The sequence below is a fragment of the Eleginops maclovinus genome, chromosome 18, assembly GCF_036324505.1.
Source record: "Eleginops maclovinus isolate JMC-PN-2008 ecotype Puerto Natales chromosome 18, JC_Emac_rtc_rv5, whole genome shotgun sequence".
NCBI classification, from domain to species: domain Eukaryota; kingdom Metazoa; phylum Chordata; class Actinopteri; order Perciformes; family Eleginopidae; genus Eleginops; species Eleginops maclovinus.
Window position 1 is genome coordinate 496,518 of NC_086366.1, and position 27,446 is coordinate 523,963.

At 43.0% G+C, this 27,446-nt stretch overlaps 3 protein-coding genes across 5 annotated transcripts in view; 1 reads left to right on the top strand and 2 right to left on the bottom strand.

The window, feature by feature from the left end:
- Positions 1 to 11,698, bottom strand: part of pgm2l1 (phosphoglucomutase 2-like 1) — a 16,261-nt gene extending 4,563 nt beyond the window's left edge. Inside the window, exons 1-8 of one of the 2 annotated variants that reach the window (XM_063906885.1) lie at positions 11,129 to 11,698; positions 9,443 to 9,610; positions 9,049 to 9,155; positions 8,840 to 8,924; positions 8,557 to 8,640; positions 7,772 to 7,968; positions 7,330 to 7,519; positions 6,821 to 6,918 (exon numbers count right to left, since the gene is read on the bottom strand). In XM_063906885.1, coding sequence (XP_063762955.1) covers positions 6,821 to 6,918; positions 7,330 to 7,519; positions 7,772 to 7,968; positions 8,557 to 8,640; positions 8,840 to 8,924; positions 9,049 to 9,155; positions 9,443 to 9,610; positions 11,129 to 11,212 — 1,013 coding nt within the window. In that variant the 5' untranslated portion in view covers positions 11,213 to 11,698. The remainder of the gene's footprint in view (positions 1 to 6,820; positions 6,919 to 7,329; positions 7,520 to 7,771; positions 7,969 to 8,556; positions 8,641 to 8,839; positions 8,925 to 9,048; positions 9,156 to 9,442; positions 9,611 to 11,128) is intronic. The other variant, XM_063906884.1, reaches the window with a different exon arrangement.
- Positions 11,699 to 12,119: 421 nt separating this feature from the next.
- On the bottom strand, positions 12,120 to 16,738 carry lipt2 (lipoyl(octanoyl) transferase 2). Of its 2 annotated transcripts, none has more exons than XM_063906915.1 (4): positions 16,603 to 16,738; positions 15,639 to 15,952; positions 15,382 to 15,508; positions 12,120 to 12,869 (listed from the first exon to the last, which is right to left on the bottom strand). In XM_063906915.1, the coding sequence occupies exons 2-4, from the start codon at positions 15,942 to 15,944 to the stop codon at positions 12,610 to 12,612; spliced, it is 693 nt and encodes a 230-aa protein (XP_063762985.1). In that variant the 5' UTR covers positions 15,945 to 15,952; positions 16,603 to 16,738; the 3' UTR covers positions 12,120 to 12,609. The 2 variants fall into 2 exon arrangements, with proteins under 2 accessions (XP_063762985.1, XP_063762987.1); XM_063906917.1 differs by having other exon boundaries at positions 15,639 to 15,961; positions 16,603 to 16,714.
- Positions 16,739 to 17,053: 315 nt separating this feature from the next.
- Positions 17,054 to 23,734, top strand: rnf169 (ring finger protein 169). The gene is made up of 7 exons (XM_063906907.1): positions 17,054 to 17,340; positions 18,211 to 18,281; positions 18,805 to 18,852; positions 19,618 to 19,718; positions 20,955 to 21,042; positions 21,883 to 22,412; positions 22,525 to 23,734. Exons 1-7 carry the CDS (start codon positions 17,277 to 17,279, stop codon positions 22,868 to 22,870), a joined length of 1,248 nt encoding a protein of 415 aa, XP_063762977.1. The 5' UTR covers positions 17,054 to 17,276; the 3' UTR covers positions 22,871 to 23,734.
- The last annotated feature ends 3,712 nt before the right edge of the window (positions 23,735 to 27,446 follow it).

Below are 27,446 nucleotides of genomic sequence, written 5' to 3' on the forward strand. Positions count from 1 at the left end.
AAACACCAGACACACAGTCCTGAAACACCAGACACACAGTCCTGAAACACCAGACACTCAGTCCTGAAACACCAGAGACACAGTACTGAAACACCAGACACACAGTCCTGAAACACTAGAGACACAGTCCTGAAACACTAGAGACACAGTACTGAAACACCAGACACACAGTCCTGAAACACCAGAGACTCAGTACTGAAACACCAGACACACAGTCCTGAAACACTAGAGACACAGTCCTGAAACACTAGAGACACAGTACTGAAACACCAGACACACAGTCCTGAAACACCAGAGACTCAGTACTGAAACACCAGACACACAGTCCTGAAACACTAGAGACACAGTCCTGAAACACTAGAAACACAGTCCTGAAACACCAGACACACAGTCCTGAAACACCAGAGACTCAGTCCTGAAACACTAGAGATCAAGTACTGAAACACCAGACACACAGTCCTGAAACACTAGAAACACAGTCCTGAAACACTAGAGACACAGTACTGAAACACCAGAGACACAGTACTGAAACACCAGAGATCAAGTCCTGAAACACCAGAGACTCAGTCCTGAAACACCAGACACACAGTCCTGAAACACCAGAGACTCAGTCCTGAAACACTAGAGATCAAGTACTGAAACACCAGACACACAGTCCTGAAACACTAGAAACACAGTCCTGAAACACTAGAGACACAGTACTGAAACACCAGAGACACAGTACTGAAACACCAGAGATCAAGTCCTGAAACACCAGAGATCAAGTCCTGAAACACCAGTTACACAGTCCTGAAACACTAGAGACACAGTCCTGAAACACCAGAGACTCAGTCCTGAAACACCAGAGATCAAGTCCTGAAACACCAGAGACACAGTCCTGAAACACCAGAGATCAAGTCCTGAAACACCAGAGACTCAGTCCTGAAACACCAGAGACTCAGTCCTGAAACACCAGAGATCAAGTCCTGAAACACCAGACACACAGTCCTGAAACACTAGAGACCCAGTCCTGAAACACCAGTTACACAGTCCTGAAACACTAGAGACACAGTCCTGAAACACCAGAGACTCAGTCCTGAAACACCAGAGATCAAGTCCTGAAACACTAGAGACTCAGTCCTGAAACACCAGAGACTCAGTCCTGAAACACCAGAGATCAAGTCCTGAAACACTAGAAACACAGTCCTGAAACACTAGAGACACAGTACTGAAACACCAGAGACTCAGTCCTGAAACACCAGAGATCAAGTCCTGAAACACCAGAGACTCAGTCCTGAAACACCAGAGACTCAGTCCTGAAACACCAGAGACTCAGTCCTGAAACACCAGAGACTCAGTCCTGAAACACTAGAGATCAAGTACTGAAACACTAGAAACACAGTCCTGAAACACCAGAGACACAGTACTGAAACACCAGAGATCAAGTCCTGAAACACTAGAGACACAGTACTGAAACACCAGAGACACAGTACTGAAACACCAGAGATCAAGTCCTGAAACACCAGAGACTCAGTCCTGAAAAACCAGAGACTCAGTCCTGAAACACCAGAGACTCAGTCCTGAAACACCAGAGACCAAGTACTGAAACACCAGAGATCAAGTACTGAAACACTAGAAACACAGTCCTGAAACACCAGAGACACAGTACTGAAACACCAGAGATCAAGTCCTGAAACACTAGAGACACAGTACTGAAACACCAGAGACACAGTACTGAAACACCAGAGATCAAGTCCTGAAACACCAGAGACTCAGTCCTGAAAAACCAGAGACTCAGTCCTGAAACACCAGAGACTCAGTCCTGAAACACCAGAGACCAAGTCCTGAAACACCAGACACACAGTCCTGAAACACTAGAGACCCAGTCCTGAAACACCAGAGACCAAGTCCTGAAACACTAGCGACCAAGTCCTGAAACACTAGAGACCCAGTCCTGCAAAACCAGAGACCAAGTCCTGAAACACCAGACACACAGTCCCGAAACACCAGAGACCAAGTCCTGAAACACCAGAGACACAGTCCTGAAACACTAGCGACCAAGTCCTGAAACACCAGAGACCAAGTCCTGAAACACCAGACACACAGTCCTGAAACACTAGAGACCCAGTCCTGAAACACCAGAGACCAAGTCCTGAAACACCAGAGACACAGTCCTGAAACACTAGCGACCAAGTCCTGAAACACTAGAGACCCAGTCCTGCAAAACCAGAGACCAAGTCCTGAAACACCAGAGACCAAGTCCTGAAACACTAGAGACCCAGTCCTGAAAAACCAGAGACCCAGTCCTGAAACACCAGAGACCAAATCCTGAAACACCAGAGACCCAGTCCTGAAAAACCAGAGACCCAGTCCTGAAAAACCAGAGACCCAGTCCAGTCCTAAAACACCAGAGACCCAGTCCAGTCCTAAAACACCAGAGACCCCAGTCCAGTCCTGAAACACCAGACATACAGTCCTGAAATACCAGAGACCAAGTCCTGAAACACCAAAAACCAAGTCCTGAAACACCAGATACACAGTCCTGAAACACCAGAGACCAAGTCCTGAAACACCAGAAACACAGTCCTGAAACACTAGGGACCAAGTCCTGAAACACTAGAGACCCAGTCCTGCAAAACCAGAGACCAAGTCCTGAAACACCAGACACACAGTCCTGAAACACTAGAGACGCAGTCCTGAAACACCAGAGACCAAGTCCTGAAACACCAGAGACACAGTCCTGAAACACTAGCGACCAAGTCCTGAAACACTAGAGACCCAGTCCTGCAAAACCAGAGACCAAGTCCTGAAACACCAGAGACCAAGTCCTGAAACACTAGAGACCCAGTCCTGAAAAACCAGAGACCAAGTCCTGAAACACCAGAGACCAAGTCCTGAAACACTAGAGACCCAGTCCTGAAAAACCAGAGACCCAGTCCTGAAAAACCAGAGACCCAGTCCTGAAACACCAGAGACCAAATCCTGAAACACCAGAGACCCAGTCCTGAAAAACCAGAGACCCAGTCCAGTCCTAAAACACCAGAGACCCAGTCCAGTCCTGAAACACCAGAGACCCAGTCCAGTCCTAAAACACCAGAGACCCAGTCCAGTCCTGAAACACCAGACATACAGTCCTGAAACACCAGAGACCAAGTCCTGAAACACTAGAGACCAAGTCCTGAAACACCAAAAACCAAGTCCTGAAACACCAGAGACACAGTCCTGAAACACCAGAGACTCAGTCCTGAAACACCAAAAACCAAGTCCTGAAACACCAGACACACAGTCCTAAAACACTAGAGACCCAGTCCTGAAACACCAGTTACACAGTCCTGAAACACTAGAGACACAGTCCTGAAACACCAGAGACTCAGTCCTGAAACACCAGAGATCAAGTCCTGAAACACTAGAGACTCAGTCCTGAAACACCAGAGACTCAGTCCTGAAACACCAGAGATCAAGTCCTGAAACACTAGAAACACAGTCCTGAAACACTAGAGACACAGTACTGAAACACCAGAGACTCAGTCCTGAAACACCAGAGATCAAGTCCTGAAACACCAGAGACTCAGTCCTGAAACACCAGAGACTCAGTCCTGAAACACCAGAGACTCAGTCCTGAAACACTAGAGATCAAGTACTGAAACACTAGAAACACAGTCCTGAAACACTAGAGACACAGTACTGAAACACCAGAGACACAGTACTGAAACACCAGAGATCAAGTCCTGAAACACCAGAGACTCAGTCCTGAAAAACCAGAGACTCAGTCCTGAAACACCAGAGACTCAGTCCTGAAACACCAGAGGTCAAGTCCTGAAACACCAGTTACACAGTCCTGAAACACCAGAGACACAGTCCTGAAACACCAGAGACCAAGTCCTGAAACACCAGAGACACAGTCCTGAAACACTAGCGACCAAGTCCTGAAACACCAGAGACCAAGTCCTGAAACACCAGACACACAGTCCTGAAACACTAGAGACCCAGTCCTGAAACACCAGAGACCAAGTCCTGAAACACTAGCGACCAAGTCCTGAAACACTAGAGACCCAGTCCTGCAAAACCAGAGACCAAGTCCTGAAACACCAGACACACAGTCCCGAAACACCAGAGACCAAGTCCTGAAACACCAGAGACACAGTCCTGAAACACTAGCGACCAAGTCCTGAAACACCAGAGACCAAGTCCTGAAACACCAGACACACAGTCCTGAAACACTAGAGACCCAGTCCTGAAACACCAGAGACCAAGTCCTGAAACACCAGAGACACAGTCCTGAAACACTAGCGACCAAGTCCTGAAACACTAGAGACCCAGTCCTGCAAAACCAGAGACCAAGTCCTGAAACACCAGAGACCAAGTCCTGAAACACTAGAGACCCAGTCCTGAAAAACCAGAGACCCAGTCCTGAAACACCAGAGACCAAATCCTGAAACACCAGAGACCCAGTCCTGAAAAACCAGAGACCCAGTCCTGAAAAACCAGAGACCCAGTCCAGTCCTAAAACACCAGAGACCCAGTCCAGTCCTAAAACACCAGAGACCCCAGTCCAGTCCTGAAACACCAGACATACAGTCCTGAAATACCAGAGACCAAGTCCTGAAACACCAAAAACCAAGTCCTGAAACACCAGATACACAGTCCTGAAACACCAGAGACCAAGTCCTGAAACACCAGAAACACAGTCCTGAAACACTAGGGACCAAGTCCTGAAACACTAGAGACCCAGTCCTGCAAAACCAGAGACCAAGTCCTGAAACACCAGACACACAGTCCTGAAACACTAGAGACGCAGTCCTGAAACACCAGAGACCAAGTCCTGAAACACCAGAGACACAGTCCTGAAACACTAGCGACCAAGTCCTGAAACACTAGAGACCCAGTCCTGCAAAACCAGAGACCAAGTCCTGAAACACCAGAGACCAAGTCCTGAAACACTAGAGACCCAGTCCTGAAAAACCAGAGACCAAGTCCTGAAACACCAGAGACCAAGTCCTGAAACACTAGAGACCCAGTCCTGAAAAACCAGAGACCCAGTCCTGAAAAACCAGAGACCCAGTCCTGAAACACCAGAGACCAAATCCTGAAACACCAGAGACCCAGTCCTGAAAAACCAGAGACCCAGTCCAGTCCTAAAACACCAGAGACCCAGTCCAGTCCTGAAACACCAGAGACCCAGTCCAGTCCTAAAACACCAGAGACCCAGTCCAGTCCTGAAACACCAGACATACAGTCCTGAAACACCAGAGACCAAGTCCTGAAACACTAGAGACCAAGTCCTGAAACACCAAAAACCAAGTCCTGAAACACCAGAGACACAGTCCTGAAACACCAGAGACTCAGTCCTGAAACACCAAAAACCAAGTCCTGAAACACCAGACACACAGTCCTAAAACACTAGAGACCCAGTCCTGAAACACCAGCGACCAAGTCCTGAAATACCAGACACACAGTCCTGAAACACTAGAGACACAGTCCTGAAACACCAGAGACCAAGTCCTGAAACACCAGAGATCAAGTCCTGAAACACCAGAGACCAAGTCCTGAAACACCAAAAACCAAGTCCTGAAACACCAGAGACACAGTCCTGAAACACCAGAGACCCAGTCCTGAAACCCCAGAGACCCAGTCCAGTCCTGAAACACCAAAGACCCAGTCCTGAAACACCAGAGACCCAGTCCAGTCCTGAAAAACACCAGGGACACAGTCCAGTCCTGAAACACCAGAGACACAGTCCAGTCCTGAAACACCAGAGACCCAGTCCAGTCCTGAAACACCAGAGACCCAGTCGAGTCCTGAAACACCAGAGACACAGTCCAGTCCTGAAACACCAGAGACCCAGTCCAGTCCTGAAACACCAGAGACCCAGTCTAGTCCTGAAACACCAGAGACCCAGTCCAGTCCTGAAACACCAGAGACCCAGTCCAGTCCTGAAACACCAAAGACCCAGTCCTGAAACACCAGAGACCCAGTCCAGTCCTGAAACACAAAAGACCCAGTCCTGAAACACCAGAGACCCAGTCCTGAAACACCAGAGACACAGTCCAGTCCTGAAACACCAGAGACCCAGTCCAGTCCTGAAACACCAGAGACACAGTCCAGTCCTGAAACACCAGAGACCGAGTCCTGAAACACCAGAGACCCAGTCCTGAAACACCAGAGACCCAGTCCAGTCCTGAAACACCAAGACCCAGTCCTGAAACACCAGAGACACAGTCCAGTCCTGAAACACCAGAGACACAGTCCAGTCCTGAAACACCAGAGACCCAGTCCAGTCCTGAAACACCAGAGACCCAGTCCAGTCCTGAAACACCAGAGAAGACCCAGTCCTGAAACACCAGAGACACAGTCCAGTCCTGAAACACCAGAGACACAGTCCAGTCTGAAACACCAGAGACCCAGTCCAGTCCTGAAACACCAGAGACACAGTCCAGTCCTGAAACACCAGAGACACAGTCCAGTCCTGAAACACCAGAGACCCAGTCCAGTCCTGAATCAGTCGGATCTTTGGGAAAAAGCGATAATTTTGAAGAAATAGTCGGAAATTCAAAAAAGTCGAAATTTGGAGAAAAGAAAATCAAAAGGAAAAATGTGGGTGAATTTTTAAAGGGAGATGATTGGGGCCGGATGAAGGAGTTAAAACAATGAGAAAATAGACATTTTTAAAAGTAAGAAAAAAACCCGGGAAAAGTTTCATTCTGAGAGGAAAGGTGAAACGTAGTTATTGAAGGAGAGTGGGAGAGAGACTCCCTCTGGTGGGAACACTGGGATTTTAGCCTTTGCAGACCATTGACATGCACTAGCACCTAGTCTTGCAGTGCCTTTCAGCAAACCTTACCCATCAGATCTCTCTGCCACAGCCAACCGGTCGGCGTCGGGATCCGTCGCCATGACGATGTGAGCGTGTTCCCGCTCGGCCAGGAGGAGAGAGAGCTCCTGGGGAGGGAAATCACTATGATATTAAAACAGATAAACTGCGGACCAGCAGACCCTGTCCTCTATGGTGGGACCAGCAGACCCTGTCCTCTATGGTGGGACCAGCAGACGCTGTCCTCTATGGTGGGACCAGCAGACCCTGTCCTCTATGGTGGGACCAGCAGACGCTGTCCTCTATGGTGGGACCAGCAGACCCTGTCCTCTATGGTGGGACCAGCAGACCCTGTCCTTGGTGGGACCAGCAGACGCTGTCCTCTATGGTGGGACTGGGAGCTGCTGGGCAGAGCTCTGTGATGGTCAGAGTGTTTGGACTTTATTAAATATAACAAAGAGGAGTTGAGGAACCAGTAACTCATCTCCCGAGGAATGAAGATCCCACCACAGGAATAAAGCCTTTGATTGTCTACCCACCAGGACCGACTCCCCCTCCTCGGGGTTGGGGCAGTGCACCGACGGGAAGTCTGGATCGGGGTCTCTCTGCTCGGGGACGGGGATCGGAGGAGCGAAGCCGAACGCCTGGAAGGCTTTCTGAACGAAGACGTGACCGACCCCGTGGAACGAGGAGTGCACGAACTTCAGAGGTGAGGTTCCGTTCAGATCCCTACACACACACACACACCACACAGACACAGACACACACACACACACACACACACACAGACACACACACACACAGACATAGACACACACACACACACACACACAGACACACACAGACACACACACACACAAACACACACACACAGACACACACACACACAGACACACACACACACACACACAGACACACACACACACACCCTTTTAGCTTAGCTTTGTGGTGATGCTATGTACTGATGCACCCCCCCCTCACCTGTGGAAGCAGAGGGTCTTCAAATCCTCCATGTAGCAATGGTTGATTTGGGGGAGGGGGTCGGTCCTCAGCCGGCTGCTCTGCGCCTCCTCCTCCCCCCAGCAGGAGGCGCTCCAGGGCTGCAGCTGCTCCTCGATGCTCCTCAGGATCTCCTTATCGTGAGGGGCGGAGATCTGAGCGCCGTTACCCCAGTACACCTGCAGGGAGGGGGGGTCACCAACAACGCTATGGTCTTACACTTTAACACAGAGGTACACATGGGGGGGGGGGGTGTTGATGCCATGTAACACTAACTCTGTCAACTCCTCTTACACGCCCGGAGGAAACCCTGGTCCCGGTCCAGGCTCTGGTCCTCTCAAACCTCCACGACTGTCCCACTCCTGCCGGTCTACCTGCAGACCTCCTCCGACCTCTACAGGTAGTTCAGAATGCTGCAGCCCGACTGGTCTTCAACCCCCACCCCCACCCCCCCCGAGTTCTCCCACACCTCTCCCCCACTCCCTTCACTAGCTGCCAGAATCCTCTTCCAGACCCTGGTGCTGGTGTACGGAGCTGTGGGGGGTTCAGGCCCTTCCTACATCCAGGCCTTGGTTAAACCAGACACTCCATCACGTGCACTTTGCTCGGTGTCAGCCAATCAGCTCGCTGCTTCCTCTCTGGGAGTGGGACCCCTCAAACCCACTCCTGCTCTCCTGATTGGTGGAAGGAGCCCCCCCCCTCAGGAGGAACTCTATAAACCTGTTCCTGGATCAGAGCAGACCCTGTTTTTATAATAATAAACCCACCTTGTACCCGTTGTCTTCTTTGGGGTTGTGCGAAGCCGTGATCATGACCCCGGCTGCAGCGCCCAGCTTCTTCACAGCGTACGGCTGCACACACACACACACACACACACACACACACACACACACACACACACACACACACACACACACACACACACACACACACACACACACACACACACACACACACACACACACACACACACACACACACACACACACACACACACTTAATAACTCACAAACACACACAGCGCAGTGGACAGGAAGTGTGTGTCCTCACCACGTATGGCGTGGGGACGAAAGCGGAGAAGAGATGGACGGGAACGTCTCTGCTGAGCATCACCGCCGCCGCCAGCCGGGCCAGCCTCACAAACACAGGGGGGGGTGGGCGTTAATGCAGGGTTCACCTAAGGGTTCACCTGAGGGGTCACCTTCCTCCTGCTTTCTGAAATCTCTTTCACGTGAATTTTGTTTGTCTTTCTTGTTCACCTGATGCTGCTGCAGCCGCTCTCCTCCTGTCCTCTCGTATCGAAACCAATGACCACTCCTCTGCTGCCCACGTCTGCACAACACCTGGCCAGGTACGAGTACAGCCCCTACACACACACACACACACACACACACACACACACACACACACACACACACACACACACACACACACACACACACACACACACACACACACACACACACACACACACACACACACACACACACACACACACACACACACACACACACACACACACACACACACACACTTTTCTTCACTACTAACAACACAGCTGAATGTACTGTGTGATAATAACCCCCAGCACCTGGAGGAACACCTGGAGGAACACCTGGAGGAACACCTGGAGGAACACTTGTGTAGCCTCACCTGTGTGGACTGGATGACCGTGAGGTCGTTGACCCGGTTGAACCCGGCTCCCATCGGTGCCCGGAGGCCGGCGGTGCCGAAGCTCATCCGGCTGCAGAGCCTCGACCGAAGCTCCTCCCACCGCCCCCCCGACACCAGCGCATCCACCTGGGCCCGCGTCCGCACGTTCTGCACCACAGAAGATACAAAATAATTACTTAATATGTATTTTATAGATTAATAGAGTTATCACACATTAGTTTATTTTATACATTAATAAATGATACAAAGGATTTGCTGATACCTTTTGATGAACTTTATTTACATTTTTACAGATTCAGGCCTTTTCCACATTATTTTTGATTATAATATCCGGAAGATTATTGTTTAAATATCTAAAAAATAAAGTGAAAAATGACTAGAAATGATAAATAAAATATGTAGGGAACAAATCATTTCCAAAACAAAACCTGCTCTTGTTTTATTAATCTTTCAAACACAGATCATGATTATAAAATAAAGCAATAAATTAATACATAAATAAAAACAACTAGTAAATAACAATAAATACATCCCAAATATGAATTATTTAATTTGTAATAAAGTGTAAATAAATAAAAGACCCAGCGTGCTCTCTGTTTGAGAATAATACACTAACAACTCTTAATAAATCACACAGTCAGCTCTCAGGTGCTTTTCGGAGCTGCTGACATTTAACCAGGGGTCACACACACTCGTGACCTTTAAAAACTGTGTGTGTGTGTGTGTGTGTGTGTGTGTGTGTGTGTGTGTGTGTGTGTGTGTGTGTGTGTGTGTGTGTGTGAAAAATAAACTACATGACGTTACTGCAAAAATAAAAGTCAGTATAAAAGAAGTATTCAATTTGATATTAAGAAATAAATCAAATATGAATAGAAATATATTCTGTTTGCAATAAAGAAACTAAATACATATTTTAAAAATAACAAATGAAAAAACAAAATATTGTGCTTTATAAATATTGAATTAATTAATACTAATGACTTAAATAGATACAAAAAATGCATCAGAAATAATAAAACGCAAATGACATTACTCTAATGACTTCATACTTAATTGGGATTAATAAAGTATATTTCTCTCTCTCTCACACACACACACACACACACACACACACACACACACACACACACACACACACACACACACACACACACACACACACACACACACACACACACACACACACACACACACACACACACACACACACACACACACACACACACACAGGCCTGTGGGTCCACACTCAGAGCTCCCTTTTGGAACCAGAAAGTTGAAGGGTTTCTCTCGTAATGACGTCATGGCTCACATTAGGAGGTCTGCTTCTGCGGGTTTTCTGAAGCTGGTTGTTGAGGTGAACATATCGGCACACAGCAGATAAACCCAGGAGTTTTTATTCATAATAAATGTTATATTTTATATCAGCAGCACCGGCTTCTCCTCCCCGCCTGTAGCGCCTCTGAGCCCCGCAGAGCACCGCGCCACAGACCCAGACTCTCGGTGTAACTCACACAGCTTTACCGAGGAATATATGTGCCGATTCAGCCACACAGTCCTACTAACTGTAACATATACAACCTGAACCCAGTCAGACTGCTTGTTGTGGCCAACATGCACGGTTAGTTTGAATGATGTTTCATTAGGGGGGCGGTCTGGTTCTCTCACCTGGTCCCAGGTCAGCCACTGCTGCAGCGCCCGGTTTAGCTGCGGGTCTCCGGATCTCTGGGCCCGGGAGTTCAGGTCCTCCATGCTGACCGACACACAGAGGTGAAGTGACGCCGCCTCTGCTGCTCTCTGCTCGGCCTCCTGACCCAGAACACGCCTCCCTCTCTGGAGCTCCGAGGCTAATGTTAGCCACGAGCTAAAGCTGCAGGAGCTAACGGAATGCTGACTTTTTTCCCCCTCCAAACTTTATTAAACCATATTCCAAAACATCAGACAGGCACACACACATCAGTGAGTGAGTAAGATGAGTAGCAATGTTTAAATAGGTTGGGCTTTTTACTTTTGCACAATTTAATACTTATTTTGTTTACTTTTGTGGATGAAATACTTTTCTAAAATAATCATATTTTTAATTCAGTTTTTGAGTTTTTAAATTGAAGGGTGAATTTTCTATCATCATGTGAAGACCTGGATGTTCTGCCCATTATAACCAGTAGTGGAGAGCCTTCCACTTGCAGGGTAACTGATATCCTCAGTCACCTGACACACACACTACATCCGGTCTGTTTACAAAATAAAAGCACCCTTCCTACATCATGCAACTGAATTATTTTCCAGGATAATATTTTGTGTTCTGACGCAGCATTCAAAACACTACTTTAAGGGTTGATTGATTTCAATATATGTGTTCTGCTGATCGACTATTTGTAGCAGTCTTTATTTATTCAATCCACGGAATATTCTATTATTTTTATCAAGTCAACTTTATAGAAGTGTTGAACTGCACCACATTTTTCTTTACACCAACAAACATCATTTCTGCAGATATGCATTTTATTACACATGCAACAACTTCCATTTGTATATACAAAAGCAGTTCACCTCACAACAGAAGTCCCTCCTGCAGTGAGGTGGACTTCCTGTTATCGCCACACGGGGGCAGCGGAGCTCCAGGTTAGAACAGCTCGTTTAATGAAATAAAATCAAGAACTTGTTTATAAATTAAAGACACTTTATTTACCTTACACACATTTATACTTTTAATAATGTATATTCAACATGTGAACAAACAGAAATGTAGAACGAGGCGTTCTGGTTTCATTATATGTGGCCCCTGGTCCCTGAGATGAGGTTTGTTGGTTTAAAGGACCTTTAGTTTAAAAAACCCATTAAAGATCCTTCATTTATCTTTCTAACAGCCTTATGATATTGTGTGTACTGAATACATGAAGAAACACGCCATTAGAGCCCACAAATTAAACCTCTATCAACTCAGATGTGTGTTTAACCCCGAACCATTAATTGAAGGTACTCATTCGGAGCTGCTTTGGAGCTTCTCACATAAAGAGTGTTGCAAATCAAATCTTAAACCAGTTCACACTGAATTATCCCGCTGTCGACCCTCCTCCATCCCGCTCTGTAAGTTTTGAGCTAACATGTTAGCAGCATGTTATCTGACACGTGTTGTCTGAGGTCAGGTTCTACGGCATCGATCCTCCTCCCCCCCGCTCATTGTCCGGTGTAGGTGTGTCCGTCAGCTGGACGTGGAAGCGCTCCCTGAAGGCGTCCAGCAGGTGGGGGATGGTTTCCTCCACGCTGACGTCCCTCTGCAGCTCGGCGCTCAGCGACGTCACACCTTTGCCCTCGATGCCACACGGCACGATGTGGTCGAACCACGACATGTCAGTGTTACAGTTCAAAGCCAGACCGTGAGACGTGACGTATCGGCTGCAGTGGATCCCTGCAGGGAAACAAGGCAGGGGAGATTCACTTAAAGCTCCCCTATCATCCTCTTCATCACTATACTCTATGCCTCATTTATAAACTTGGCGTATTTTTCACAGTTGCTAAGACACTAAAATGACATGCATAGCACAATTATTTAAACTGACACACAGAGAGCAAAACCTCTTCTCAAGTCTCCAGAACTCTAAACACATTTTCTGCTTTACACACATTTTGCAATCCAAAATGGCACTTTTTAAATGCACTGAACACGGGTCTCTGCATAAGACACAACAAAAGTCACATGTTTGCCATATCAAATCACTGCCATTCAAAATAACACTTCATGAGCTAATTGGCCAAAATATGTGCCACGTGGCCAAACACCTCAATGCTTAATTGTTAGCACTTCAATCAGGAAGTAAGCACTATAAAAGCACCACAGGTGAGCATCTGTTTTTTACAACAGCAATGGAAAACGTCGCAGATAGAGGAAGAGGAAGGGTGAGAATGAGAGGAGGAGGAAGAATGAGAGGTAGGGGGAGAGCTGGTAGAGGAGTTCATGGCCAAAGACAACAACTTTCAAATGAAATCAGAGCAACCTGAGTTGATCAGGTCATCAACCATGGGCTGACAATGCCAGAGGCTGGACAGAGAGCAGCCCAACTTGAGCCGTTTTACTGTCGCCTCTGTCATCCGGACATTTAGACTGGAGCACAGGTATGCAACCAACATTTCTTTCACTCTTTGTAGTACACGCCATTTCATAGTGTATCAGTTGGGTGACACCTGTTTACTTCATGAATGGCTGATGTCATACACTTAGTGTACACGTTTCCTGTACCATTTACTCCACTGTGGGGGAAATATCTTCAGGCTGCAGTGCCCTATGTTTTAGTTTTTTCTAAAGGACTGAGAGACGCAGCCAGGGTGGAGGAAGGGGCCTAATGTTCACCGGGGTACAGGAAGCTGCCATCGTAAACTTGGTTTTGGAAAGTAATGAAATCAGATTAAGAGATATTCGAAGTCACATCATCCAAGACAACACCGTATTCAACAACATTCAACAGTCAGTTTGTCCACATTGGCTCACGTTCTCGAGCGAAACCAAATCAGTATGAAACCACTTTAAAAGGTGCCTTTTGAGAGAAACCCTCAAAGACACAAAGAGCTCAGAAGAGCATATGTGAGTACAACATTGACTACAGTACACTACATGCACCATGGTTTCCCAGTGTACTGGATAACACCGTGTTGACTGATTTTTGTTCTTTGTTTCTAGGGAGTTCTGGAAATGGATGCTCAGGAAATCCCGCATGAGTTCATCTTTGTAGATGAGGCTAGGTTCAACTTAGCAAAGACCAGAAGAAGGGGAAGGAACGTCATTGGCCACAGAGCCATTATAGATGTTCCTGGCCAACGTGGTGGGAACACCACAATGTGCGCTGCCATCTCCAATACGCATGGTGTCCTCCACCGTCATGCCAACCTTGGACCATACAACACAGCCCATTGTCTCACATTTCTGGACAGACTCCACAATATTCTCATACCACCAGAGTGTATGAATGATGCAGAGCATCGAAGGAACAGGTATGTTATAGTCTGGGACACGGTGAGTTTTCATCGTGCAGCCCCAGTCCAAACCTGGTTTGCTGACCACCCACCATTTGTCGTGCAATACCTCCCACCATACTCACCATTTTTGAACCCCATAGAAGAGTTCTTTTCAGCATGGCGGTGGAAGGTTTACGACCGGCAGCCCTTTGTGTGCATGCCTCTTTTGCAGGCTATGGAAGAGGCATGTGATGAAATTGATGTGGGTGCGATTCAGGGATGGATAAGGCACTCAAGGCGCTTCTTCCCTCGATGTCTGGCAAGGCAGGATATTGCCTGTGATGTGGACTCGGCGTTGTGGCCAGATCCAGCTATGCCGCAAGATGCTGCCTAATTACAGTATTTTTCTCGCCTCTTTTTTCATATATATTTTTTCTGTCATTTTCTTTTTCAGTTGACTGTTTTTTGTTAGCATATTTTTGTTCACTCCAATGTATCTGCTGTGCATATTTTGCATAGACTTTTTAGGTGAGAAATAAAAAATAAAGCAGCATGTGTGTGTATCTGAACAATCTGAGAATTTCAACGATTTGAACTATTTTACTTTTATGGCCAAGCTTACTAAAGAGGTTAGTGCTTTACATTTTGCCCAACTGTGTGTAGTTGGTGAGACTTCACACTGGTAATATGAATGAAGTGTGTGCTGTTTGGTGCAAAAGTTAGATTTTCATAATGGTATATGTAGTTTTGGTTGCAGTGCTTCATTTTGCAGCATATATGAGGTATTTTGCAGTTTGGGTGTGTGGTTGTGTTAAGTATTTTGATAAAACCAGGATAGTTTCCCAAATTGTGTTTAAGCAATTGTAAAAAACTGTAATAATTCCCTGATCATTGAGCAGAGGGAAAGTAACGTGTGTGTGTGTGTGTGTGTGTGTGTGTGTGTGTGTGTGTGTGTGTGTGTGTGTGTGTACCGATGGCGCAGATCTTGTTGTCTCGGACCCAGACTCCGGTGTGAGGAGACGTCGACGCCTCGAGGCCGAACCGGCTGCAGACGGAGAGGATGGTCTGCTCCAACTCACACACATACCAACGCACACTCTGAGGACACACACACACACACACACACACACACACACACACACACACACACACACACACACACACACACACACACACAATTTAAACTCCAGTAAACATTGATGACGTGATTCAGACGTCATTGGAGCACCTTCTTGAAGCTGCCCAAGTGCAGGATGGGATAGCAGACGAGCTGCCCCGGCCCGTGGAAGGTGATGAGCCCCCCCCGGTTGCTGCGCTGCACGTCGGCCCCCCGCTGGCGGAGGCCCTCCAGCAGGGGCCCGGGGTACGGGGCGTGCCGCAGGCCGGTGGTGTAGACGGGGGGGTGCTGGACCAGCAGCAGAGTGTGGGCCGGGCCGGACCGGTGCTGGCTAACCAGCTGCTGCTGCAGGACCTCTGTCTCCGGGAAGGACCTCAGGCCCAGACGCAGGACCTGGACCAGGGGCCGAGCCGGCATCACAGCTACTGCAACATATAATAACACACACACATTAAACCACACACACACACACACACACACACATTAAACCACACACACACACACACACACACACACACACATTATACCACACACACACACACACACACACACACATCAGATTATATAATAAAGTGTACTTTCAGGGTGGTATTAGTACTCTTACTGCAGGGTTTGAATGTATTGTGTTTTTTCTACAGCGTAGGGTTGCAGGGCTTTATACTTTACACCCTTTTACCGTTAATTTATCCTTACATTTATTTCATATTTATTTGTCAACTTTAACGGATTTTACTCATTCAAGAAAACCAAAAAGAATCATAAAATATAATACTTTCTGTAAAATACATGTTTTAAGAGGTCAACCTTTAGATCGTTTTACTCCTTAGAAACCCCATTAAAAAAAGATAAACTCATTATTTTATCCATTATTTACATGTCAAGAGTCCTGTTGAAAACCTCCTTTGTGTTTCTTCTATTGATAAAATAAAGATAAATAAATTAGCATATTGGAGATAGTTTGACCTCAAGGACACAAACTACAGCTCAGACTCTCTGAAGGAGTTCGCTTTCATTTCATCAAAGTTTCCTCACTGTTTAGATGTGAAATCTCTCGGGTTTCAGGTGTTGTTATTACCTGTTTAAAGTCCTTAAAGTCCCTGAAGTTCTTAAAGTCTCTGAAGCTGCTTCACTGCGCCGCCATTGTTGTTGTTATTCTTCTTCTTCAGTGGGGAAATCGGTCTGCTTCCGGTTTTCTGCCGCTTGCTGGAAACCTTTCAAAATAAAACCCATAGGAGTTCAATTAGGATGTTACTGAAAATAATACAGTGATTAATAATATTATTATTAATAATAATCATAATAATTCGAGGGTTATTAATAAAACATGAATCTTTTAATTATTATAAATACAATTTTAATTGCATTTTTCCGGGTTTTTTCAAATGTTTACGTTTGTTTGGAAGTCAAGGAGGAGGCGGGACTTTATCCCTGAAGCTGCTTCAGTGGCGATGATGCCAAAGCGGCCTCCCTCTGGAGAGCAGAAGTACCCGGATGTGCGCCCACAGAGCATGCGCAGTGGAGTTTCCCTGGAGCCTCCGTTAGTCAGATGAAGAGAGAAACATATGGATTCAGCTTTATTTTATTATTTTCTATATGTATATATCTGACGTAAATATTAATGTATATAAAATATAGGATGTTTATGAATGATATTGATTAAATAAATAAAAACTAACACTGCGAGGATCTGCTTCACCGCTCTTTCACTTCCGGGGGTTAGGGTATGTTGTCAGCGGAGAGACAGGCAACATGGCGACGGTCGGGAGGAACCGGTCCAGAGAGACTAGAGAGAGGAGGAGACACAGCCGGAGAGGTGAGGGTGTTCCCGGGTAAACATCAGCTCACAGCTCGCTGCATCATCACCGGGTCTTGGGCTCATAATGTGTTATTAGTTCTGTTTAATGCGGACAACCGGGGGAAACACAGCTAGTGTTCAGAGAGGGGAGAGGGTTTCCCGGGTAAACAGAGGAGGAGGAGTACTCACAGCTTTGAGTACAAGTACAAGTACTCAGATCTTTAAAAGTAGAAGTACTCAGAGCTTGTACTTGAATAAAAGTAGAAGTACTCAGAGCTTGTACTTGAATAAAAGTAGAAGTACTTAGTTCTTTGAAAAGTAGTAGTACTCAGACCTTGTACTTAAAGTAGAAGTACTAATATATACATGTTTGTATTGAACATGTTTGTATGGAACATGTTTGTATGGAACATGTTTGTATGGAACATGTTTGTATTGAACATGTTTAGAGCTGCAGGGTAAAGTCTGTTGAAGGACTTGCCCAGACATGTACAGCTGTAGGAGCCCATGTACTACATATTATACAAAGTACTACATGTTAATACACAGTACTAAATACATGAATCCAGAAAATGTAATGAGGAGACAACTTTATATTATATTATATTTAGTTTGTATAAATATCATGTTATTTTTAATTATTATATTACTTTTAATATATTTTTTAATATCTTACTGTAAATCTTCTATATTTTACCTTATGTTTTAAGTATTTGATATTGTGTATTTTATAGATTTTTTATATTTATATTTCTGGTGTTTATGTTTATATTTATTGTGTTTTTTTGCAGTATTAAAACATGTGTGTGTTTATCTTGTCCGATAATCGTAATAATGGAAACCCTGCATACGGTTGATATCAGATTCTTTATTGTTCTGTGTCTCCAGAGCTGTTCGTGTCTCCGGCTTTAATCCCAAAATGTAGTGAGGTCTCATCTGGAGCGAGCGGGAAACACAAGGTGAGTCCGCTTTACTGCGGTCAGTGAACGCACCCTATTCATTCTGCACTCAAAATCCAAACCAGGAATAAAACACTAATAATGATGCAGATGAGTTTATCAGAATCAGAAACCTTGACTCCACAGAGGACACTCACATTGTTACAGAAAGAGATACAGACACAAAATAAAACACTGTTAGATAAATGGCAGAACATTTCAAATTAAAAGGTATTCCAATCTTCAAGTAACTTTTGTCGTACATATTTCCATTTTACATATTGTACAAGTGTGTTGTTACACAGCAGTGGTGTCTTTGATTCAGTGATAACAGCAGGGACTCCAAATGTTCATGTGTGCACACTTATTTTGAAGGGGTTTTTCTGCCATGCTGTTAACATGACCATCAAGCTCTCAGCCTTCTGTCATATTTTGGATCCTTCTGTAAAAGGACTTCTGTTCTGCACATTGAAATAATATTAATATTTATTCTCAGGAGAAATTAAGTGATAATAATAAAGTAAATAAAGTGTTTGTGTTGCAGCTGTGTGAGGACAGAGAGGAGCTGAAGAGGAGGAACTGTGGACAGGAAGTGAGTCGCAAACATCTCATTGGTTTTAAATAGGAATGCACCGATACATCGATGACACATCAGCATCGGCCGATGTTAGCCCTATTTACCACCATCGGCACATCTGTAAAATAAGGTGACATCACCGATGGCAGGCGCCGATGTTTATGTTTTGCTACGTGACCGGGAGAAGTCGAGTTAGCGTCGTTGTTTTGAAATCTGACGGACCAAATTTGAAGTCAGGGCGTCGTTTTTCAGTGACTGTGGGTCTGCGTAACTTTAAAGTCATTCGGAGGGGGGGGGGGGGGGGGTTATTATGTAAACCATTACAGTTTACATAATAAACCATCGACATCGGTAAAATTGTTAATCTTAACATCGGCATCGGCTGACATTTTTGCAATCAGTGCATCCCTAGTTTTAAACTAATGAATAAATAATCCGTATATGGCTTTAACGGATGTTTTTTAGCCACTAACAGCGTATTAATTTATTGATAAAACAAAGATCTAACAATATGAAAACAAATGTGTTTTTGGATATCGTAATTTGTAATTGTGTAAATGTCAAATTCAGAAAAATAATTCTAATAAAAACAATACATTTGGGAAAAATGAAATGATGTCACATTTTGAAAAATGTGAATTATCATATGAGAAAACGCCAGATTTGTAGAAAAGTCACATTCTGAACAAAGTGAAATAAAACAAAATACTATGAGAGAAAAAAGTCAAATAAAAAGAAAAGTAGACTTTTAATCCTATAATAACTATTATTTATTTTCAGGGAGTTCTGTCTGACTCGGAGAACGAGGAGCCGCTCAGCAGGAGGATCAGAACCATCTCGGCCTTCATCCGGAAAACCAAACACTCTGCCGCCTGCACAGGGTAAGACGTTATTATTATTATTGCTACTATTATTGTTACTATTATTGTTACTATTATTATTATTATTATTATTGTTATTATTATTATTATTATTATTATTATTATTACTATTATTATTATTATTACTATTATTATTATTATTATTATTACTATTATTATTATTATCATTATCATTATTATTATTATTATTATTACTATTATTATTACTATTATTATTATTATTATTATTATTACTATTATTATTATTATCATTATCATTATTATTATTATTATTATTATTATTATTATTATTATTATTATTATTATTATTACTATTATTATTATTATTATTGTTACTATTATTATTATTATTATTGTTATTATTATTATTATTATTATTATTACTATTATTATTATTATTATTGTTTTTATTATTATTATTACTATTATTATTATTATTACTATTATTATTATTATTACTATTATTATTATTATTATTATTATTATTATTATTACTATTATTATTATTATTATTATTATTATTACTATTATTACTATTATTATTATTATTACTATTATTATTATTATTATTGTTATTATTATTATTATTATTACTATTATTATTATTATTACTATTATTATTATTATTATTATTACTATTATTATTATTATTATTGTTACTATTATTATTATTATTATTATTATTATTATTATTATTACTATTATTATTATTATTACTATTATTATTATTATTATTGTTTTTATTATTATTATTATTATTATTATTGTTTTTATTATTATTATTGTTTTTATTATTATTATTATTGTTATTATTATTATTGCTACTATTATTGTTATTGTTACTGTTATTATTGTTATTGTTATTATTGTTATTGTTACTGTTATTATTATTATTATTGTTGTTATTATTATTATTATAATGTTAATATTATTTTGTTATTATTATTATTATTATTGTTATTGTTATTATTCTTTTTAATGTTAATATTATTTTGTTATTATTCTTTTTAATGTTAATATTATTTTGTTATTATTATTATTATTATTTTGTTATTATTCTTTTTAATGTTAATATTATTTTGTTATTATTATTGTTATTATTGTTATTGTTATTCTTTTTAATGTTAATATTATTTTGTTATGTTTTTGATCTTTTGTTTTATTCCTTACTATTAAATGGAATTATTTACTTTTATTATTATGACTCGGACCAGCTGACCTGCATTTCTTCTTCAGTGGTGGTCAGAGGAGTCAGAGCTGCAGTGACCCGCTGGAGGACCGAGCAGAGAGGCTAAAGGCCCCCCACCCCCCCCTCATGGACAGAGTACATTACCCAACATGTTCCTATTTTCATATATTGATATAATTTAGATAATAATAAAATAATATAATTTAATAATTATTATTATTATAATCTGATTTAATAATATAATAATAATCTGATTTAATAATAATCTGATTTAATAATATAATAATAATCTGATTTAATAATATAATAATAATCTGATTTAATAATATAATAATAATCTGATTTAATAATATAATAATAATCTGATTTAATAATAATATGATTTAATAATAATCTGATTTAATAATATAATAATAATCTGATTTAATAATAATCTGATTTAATAATAATCTGATTTAATAATAATCTGATTTAATAATCTGATTTAATAATAATCTGATTTAATAATAATATGATTTAATAATAATATGATTTAATAATATAATAATAATATGATATAATAATAATATGATTTAATAATATAATAATAATATGATTTAATAATAATCTGATTTAATAATAATCTGATTTAATAATAATATGATTTAATAATAATACCATTTAATAATATAATAATAATACCATTTAATAATAATATGATTTAATAATAATACCATTTAATAATATAATAATAATACCATTTAATAATAATATGATTTAATAATAATATGATTTAATAATAATATGATTTAATAATAATATGATTTAATAATAATATAATAATAATATGATTTAATGATTTAATAATAATAATGATATAATAATAATACCATTTAATAATAATATGATTTAATAATAATCTGATTTAATAATAATATCATTTAATAATGTATATTATAATGATACTGTAATACGATATGAACCCCCTTCTCTCAGGTGGGCCACAGCTTCACAGCAGGGATCCTCCTCTCGTCAGAGAACAGTCGCTGCTCTTCAGCCCCCCCCTCGGACCGCAGGTTGCCGTGGCGACCCTTCCTTCCTTCCTCTTCCCCCTTCGCCCCCCCGCGGCCGCCCCCTCCCGAGCGCTCCGTCAGCCCCGAGAGCAACGACAGCATCTCGGAGGAGCTGAACCACTTCAAGCCCATCGTGTGTTCGCCCTGCACCCCCCCCAAGCGGCTGCCGGACGGCCGCCTGCTGCAGCCCACCGTGGTGAAGTCCACCCCCAGGAACCTGAGCCGCCGCGGCCTGCAGAGGCCCACCAGCTACGAGGCCGGCCCCGCCGTGCTGCAGAAGTGGAGGCAGATTGAGCTGGACCGGCAGAACCTGAAGCTCTGCCGGCCGGGCGGAGCGGGGGCCGACCCGCCCAGCATCCGACTCTCTGACTCTCCGTCTCTGACTCTCCGTCTCTCTGACTCCGACTCTCTGACTCTCGCCGGGCGCTGCGGCGAGGCGGCCTGCCGGGCCAGGTGAGTCCCTCTATTTATCAGAGATGATAATCAGAACCCAGGAGTAACGGTCCAGAGCCCAGAACCATAGGAACCCTTAGCGACTAACTGAACCTGTTTCTATGATTAACAGCTCGGACCCCCCCGAGTCCTGCGGCAGGAAGCGGTCCTTCTCGGCGTACACCAAGAACTCCGGGATCCAGACCTGTAACCAGAGTCCGAGGAAGGAGTCCGACCGGTCGGCCTCGCAGCGGGGCTGCAAGCGCCAGCAGAAGACCCGGCACCTGGACTCGGACCCGGACAAGAGGAGGACCCGGGTCCAGCAGCAGGACCGGGCCTTGGCCCTCCGGCTGCAGAGACAGTTCGACCTGGAGACCAGCAGCCGGCCCGACGCCTACTTCCTGCGCTCCTGGAGGTCTAATCAGAACCGCAGGAGGCGGGGCCTGAGGAGGTCTCGGCGAATAAGCACCAAGCACTAGAGGAATATGCAAACAGACGATCAATTCACCAGCACATCACCAAAAACTGAACCTAGACTCAGAGGACCAGAGACCAGCTGGGGGCCAACATTCACTCTTTTATCTTCTCTAATCAAGATTTACTCTTTGGAGTTTTTTCAGATGTATTTAGAGATGTTATTTTATTCGCATGTTTTTTTACAAATATTTCAGACTTTTGTTTAAAAAAGTCTGATTTCTCTCCTGAACTTTAGTGTTGGAAACGCTGGGTGAGCTCATAACGTTACCGGATATTTGATTTGTCATGTTTAAGACTTTAAATAGCACTTTCTCAGCTCTGTAATTAAGCTATATATCCAATAATAATTCTTTAAATAATTAAATATCAAATATTTCTATCAAATCTTGAAAGACAGAGTTCTCCTGCAAACTGAACATATTATCCGGACATTTGTACACTTTTTGTGCCACTTTAATCCAACATTTTGGAGTGTTGTTCAGAAGGTAACATTTATTCTAGAAAGGTAGAATAAAATTCACAACATATTCTACCTTAAAATATTGCATTAAATAAATCAGATTTAATTAAAAAACATTAATGTTTGTATTTATATCCAGGATTTAATTTCTTAGTGTGCTGACGTTATGATTTATATTCAAAGCTTTGTTGAGATCAGTGATCCTTAACCTGATTATATTATATTATATAACTGAGGGGCAGAACGTCTTCCAGTCTGTGTATGGATTCTCCGGGTGGACGCTGAGGCTCGTGGGAACTGAAGTCTTTCTTTTTCTAACAGCAGGAGGGAGAAAGGCGTGTGAAAGACGAGGTTGTGACACCTGTGAACCCAGCTGATCAAATTGAATCACAATAAAGAAATATAAATAAAACCTGTTGGTGTGTCGAGTCTGAGGTTAAAGAGGCCCTCGGAGATGTGACATCACTGTTCCTGAACACAGTGATGTCATTGTTCCTGAACAGTGATGTCACTTTTCCTGAACAGTGATGTCACTGTTCCTGAACAGTGATGTCACTGTTCCTGAACAGTGACATCACTGTTCCTGAACACAGTGATGTCACTTTTCCTGAACAGTGATGTCACTTTTCCTGAACAGTGATGTCATCTCTTTGGGTGATGTTCCCATTCATTGTAACAAAAAAGAAAGTTATTAACAAAACAGAAATGCACCATGTAGTTGATTTGGATTGAAGCAAAAATCACTGGCTTTCTCTCTGGCTGTCGTTCGGTAAGAACTGTGTGTTCCCCACCACCATTCCACTCAAAACTAATCATCCCCTCATTTGAGGCAGCTGCTGTGTGGTAACCAATCAAACAGAAACAGAAAACTACTACGCCCTTGTGGTCAAAATAAAGTACTTGCACAAAACAGTAACTAAAGAATGGCTCCTACACACCGGCCCCATAATTGTGTTGGTGTGCACTTACAATTACATGATTACATACATTTCAAAAAGGAGCCAAAAAGGTGTATGTGCAAATCTTCTTTCGGCATTGGTCAGGAGTCCATGTTCATATTTCAGTATTTTAATAACAGTCCTTAACTACATGTCTCCAATAACATGCAGAGCTTTGTGACAGGTCTCTCCAGAAAGCCTTTCTTGGTCTTAAGCTGAACTGACCGTACAACACCTCTCTTGTCTGGAAAGGTTTTGGTCACTTTGCCCATCAGCCATGAACTTCGTGGAGCAGAGGGATCCATGATAATAACAATGTCATTAACAGAGAACTTCCTTCGTAGCTTTGTCCATTTTTGCCTCTCCTGGAGCAGTGGAAGGTACTCCCTTACCCACCGCTTCCAAAATAAATCTGACAGGTACTGCACCTGTCTCCATCTTCGCTTGATGTACAAGTCATTCTCATCAAAAAGTCCAGGAGGCAGAAGTGGTTCGGCCTTCAACAGCAGAATGTGATTTGGTGTAAGTGTTTCCAGGTCATTAGGGTCATCAGACAGTTTAGTGATTGGTCGACTGATGAGAATGGCTTCAACCTCACAGAGAACAGTACACAAACTCTCATCATCCACGGTTTGCTGTTTGAGGATGGAGTACAACACTTTTCTTATGAGGCGTATGATCCGCTCCCATGCTCCACCATAATGAGATCCAGCAGGGGGTTAATGTCCATTCTATTCCTCTTCTTGCTAAAGCACTTACTATTTTGCTGTGATCCAGGTTTTTGAGAGCTACCCTCAGCTCTCTTTCTGCTCCGACAAAGTTTGTGTCATTGTCTGACCTGAGGTTGGAGACTTGTCCACGACACATAAACCGTCGAATGGCATTTATGCATGAATCTGTAGTAAGTGAGTGGGCTACTTCAAGATGTACTGCTCGACTAGTCATGCATGTGAAGACCACTCCGTATCTTTGGACCAGGCTGCGACCTCTCTTGATTGCGATCAAAAATAATATCCACCCCTACATTAGTAAATGGTGGCAAGTCTGGCAAGATTCTTTCAACTGGAAGGTCAGACATTTTCTGTTCTCCAACTCTCCCCTGATGACGACGACAGATAACACAGTCAGCAACACAGGGAGCCATTTTTCTGCAGGCAGAGTTTGCATTTGTAATCCAGAGCAGAGCAGATATCATGTGATTACCAGCATGACCCACTTGTTTGTGAATGTGTTGTAAAATAAAGTTAGATATGAGTTGATCCTTAGATAGAATTATAGGATGTTTCATTGATTCAGGCATGGATGCCTTCCTCAGGCGGCCTCCTACTCTCAACAGCCCATCTTGGAGTACGGGATCCAACCTGTAGATGTCCCTGTTGTTTTTTCCATAATTTGGAGAAACCTCATATCCTCCCTTGACATTAAAGTGTCATCCCATGTCCTCTCATTGAAGTCTTGATTGTACTGTGCGATCAACAGCTGTTCCACTTTATCAATGGAGATCCTATTGACGGTGACAGTAGGGCAGCCATTCTTCCCTGCGTCACTTCCACTTCCTCTAAGTGGGCCGTTCACCACCCATCCCAGTAGGGTTCGAACAGCATAGGGTCCATCGTTACAGCTGTTAATGATTTCCCAAGGTTCCAAAAGCTTTGGGGCATTTGTGCCAATCAGCAAATCCGCTCCAACATCAAGCTTGGGAATTTTAACCTTTGGCAGATAAGGCCATTTTCTGAGATCCTTTTCTGTTACAATATTGTCTCTTGTAACCGGCATGGTTTGCTGAGTGTAAACCTCAGGTAGTCTAGAAAACTGTTGTCATCATAACCAGCTATTTCCAGTCCAGTCAGAACATGCGTCTTTACAGTATGTGCTTGTCCCATAGTTCGCAGGAAGATGTGTGTTTGGATGCTGTCCACGTTTAGCTGTCTCATCAGGCGTTCTGTACAAAAGGTGGCCGAGCTTCCTGGATCAAGGAAAGCGTAAGTTGTCAAAGTTTTATTTCCATTCTTAGCCTTTACTTGAACAGGTACAATTGAGAGAACACATTCTTGTTTAGCGGCCTCAGTACGAGCACAGGTCTGCTGAGGGACAACAGTGTCAGATGTTCTGAACTTAGCTGCAATGTGAAGCTTTGTGGGATGCTTGGAGTTACATACATTGCAGGTTAAACGATTTTTGCAGCTCTTGCTGACATGACCTTGTTTTAGACAACCAAAACACACACCACTCTGCCTTAAAAGATCAAGTTTCTCACGATGCATCTTGCTCTTAAAATGTACACAATCTTCTATTGTGTGATCCTTTTTACATATGCAACATGATGTAGTCTTGCTTTTTGATATGAAAAAGGCATGGGAGATCGGTGTTTCTGTAGACTTGACATCTGCTGAAGTGCTGACGGCTGCCACGGTTGCAAGATTTGTATTTCTGGTTGAAAATCTTGTGAGTACTTTTCCTTTAGATGTAGCAGTCTGCATGGTCTTGTGTGTTACCAAAAACAGGATCGGAGAGAATTTTGACCTGATGTTCTAGAAAATTGACTAAATCGGAGAACAAAACTCTGCTTCCACGTCTCTCCTGTGGGTCACAAGCAGCTGCTCTCCATCGTTCTCTTAATTTGTATGGAAGTTTCATCACAAGCTGTTTCAGGTTTGACGGTACATTCATCTCTGTCATGTACTGTAGACTTTCCATCATATTACAGCATCCTCTCAAAAACAACAAATAGGTTTGAAGAGAGCCAACCTCCTCTGCCTTTATTGATGGCCAACTCAAGGCTTTTTCCATGTAAGCTGCTCCAATCTTCATTTCATTGCCAAAGTGTTCCTTTAATAAATACTTGGCTCTGTCATAGCCTTGATCATTTGGCATGTGATAGCAGCTTCTGACCTGTTCTCTTGGCTGCCCCCTGGTGTATTACTCTAGGTAGTATAAGCAGTCCTGGAGATTAGTGACTTTTCCTTCAACCCCCTGTTCAAATGCCATGATAAAAGATCCATACTGTAGAGGGTCACCATCAAATATTGGTATTGCTCTAGGTGGAAGAGATGCTGAGTGCTGCTGTTGAACTAACTGAGCAGTGATTTCTGTCTGTCGCTGCATAATGTTGCCAATGTTCTGAATTCCATTTGTGTTCATTTGTGGAGTGGTACAAACATAGCTTGACCTGGGGTCTTG

Bases quoted from the DNA above. Each gene is read 5' to 3' on its own strand.
- lipt2 (XM_063906915.1), bottom strand. From the start codon at position 15,944: ATGCCGGCTCGGCCCCTGGTCCAGGTCCTGCGTCTGGGCCTGAGGTCC. The intron at 15,509-15,638 runs GTGCTCCAATGA...GTGTGTCCTCAG, and splicing joins ACTTGGGCAGCTTCAAGAAG to AGTGTGCGTTGGTATGTGTG. The intron at 12,870-15,381 runs GTACACACACAC...GTTTCCCTGCAG, and splicing joins CAACAAGATCTGCGCCATCG to GGATCCACTGCAGCCGATAC.
- rnf169 (XM_063906907.1), top strand. From the start codon at position 17,277: ATGGCGACGGTCGGGAGGAACCGGTCCAGAGAGACTAGAGAGAGGAGG. The intron at 21,043-21,882 runs GTACATTACCCA...CCCTTCTCTCAG, and splicing joins ACCCCCCCCTCATGGACAGA to GTGGGCCACAGCTTCACAGC. The intron at 22,413-22,524 runs GTGAGTCCCTCT...TATGATTAACAG, and splicing joins GAGGCGGCCTGCCGGGCCAG to CTCGGACCCCCCCGAGTCCT.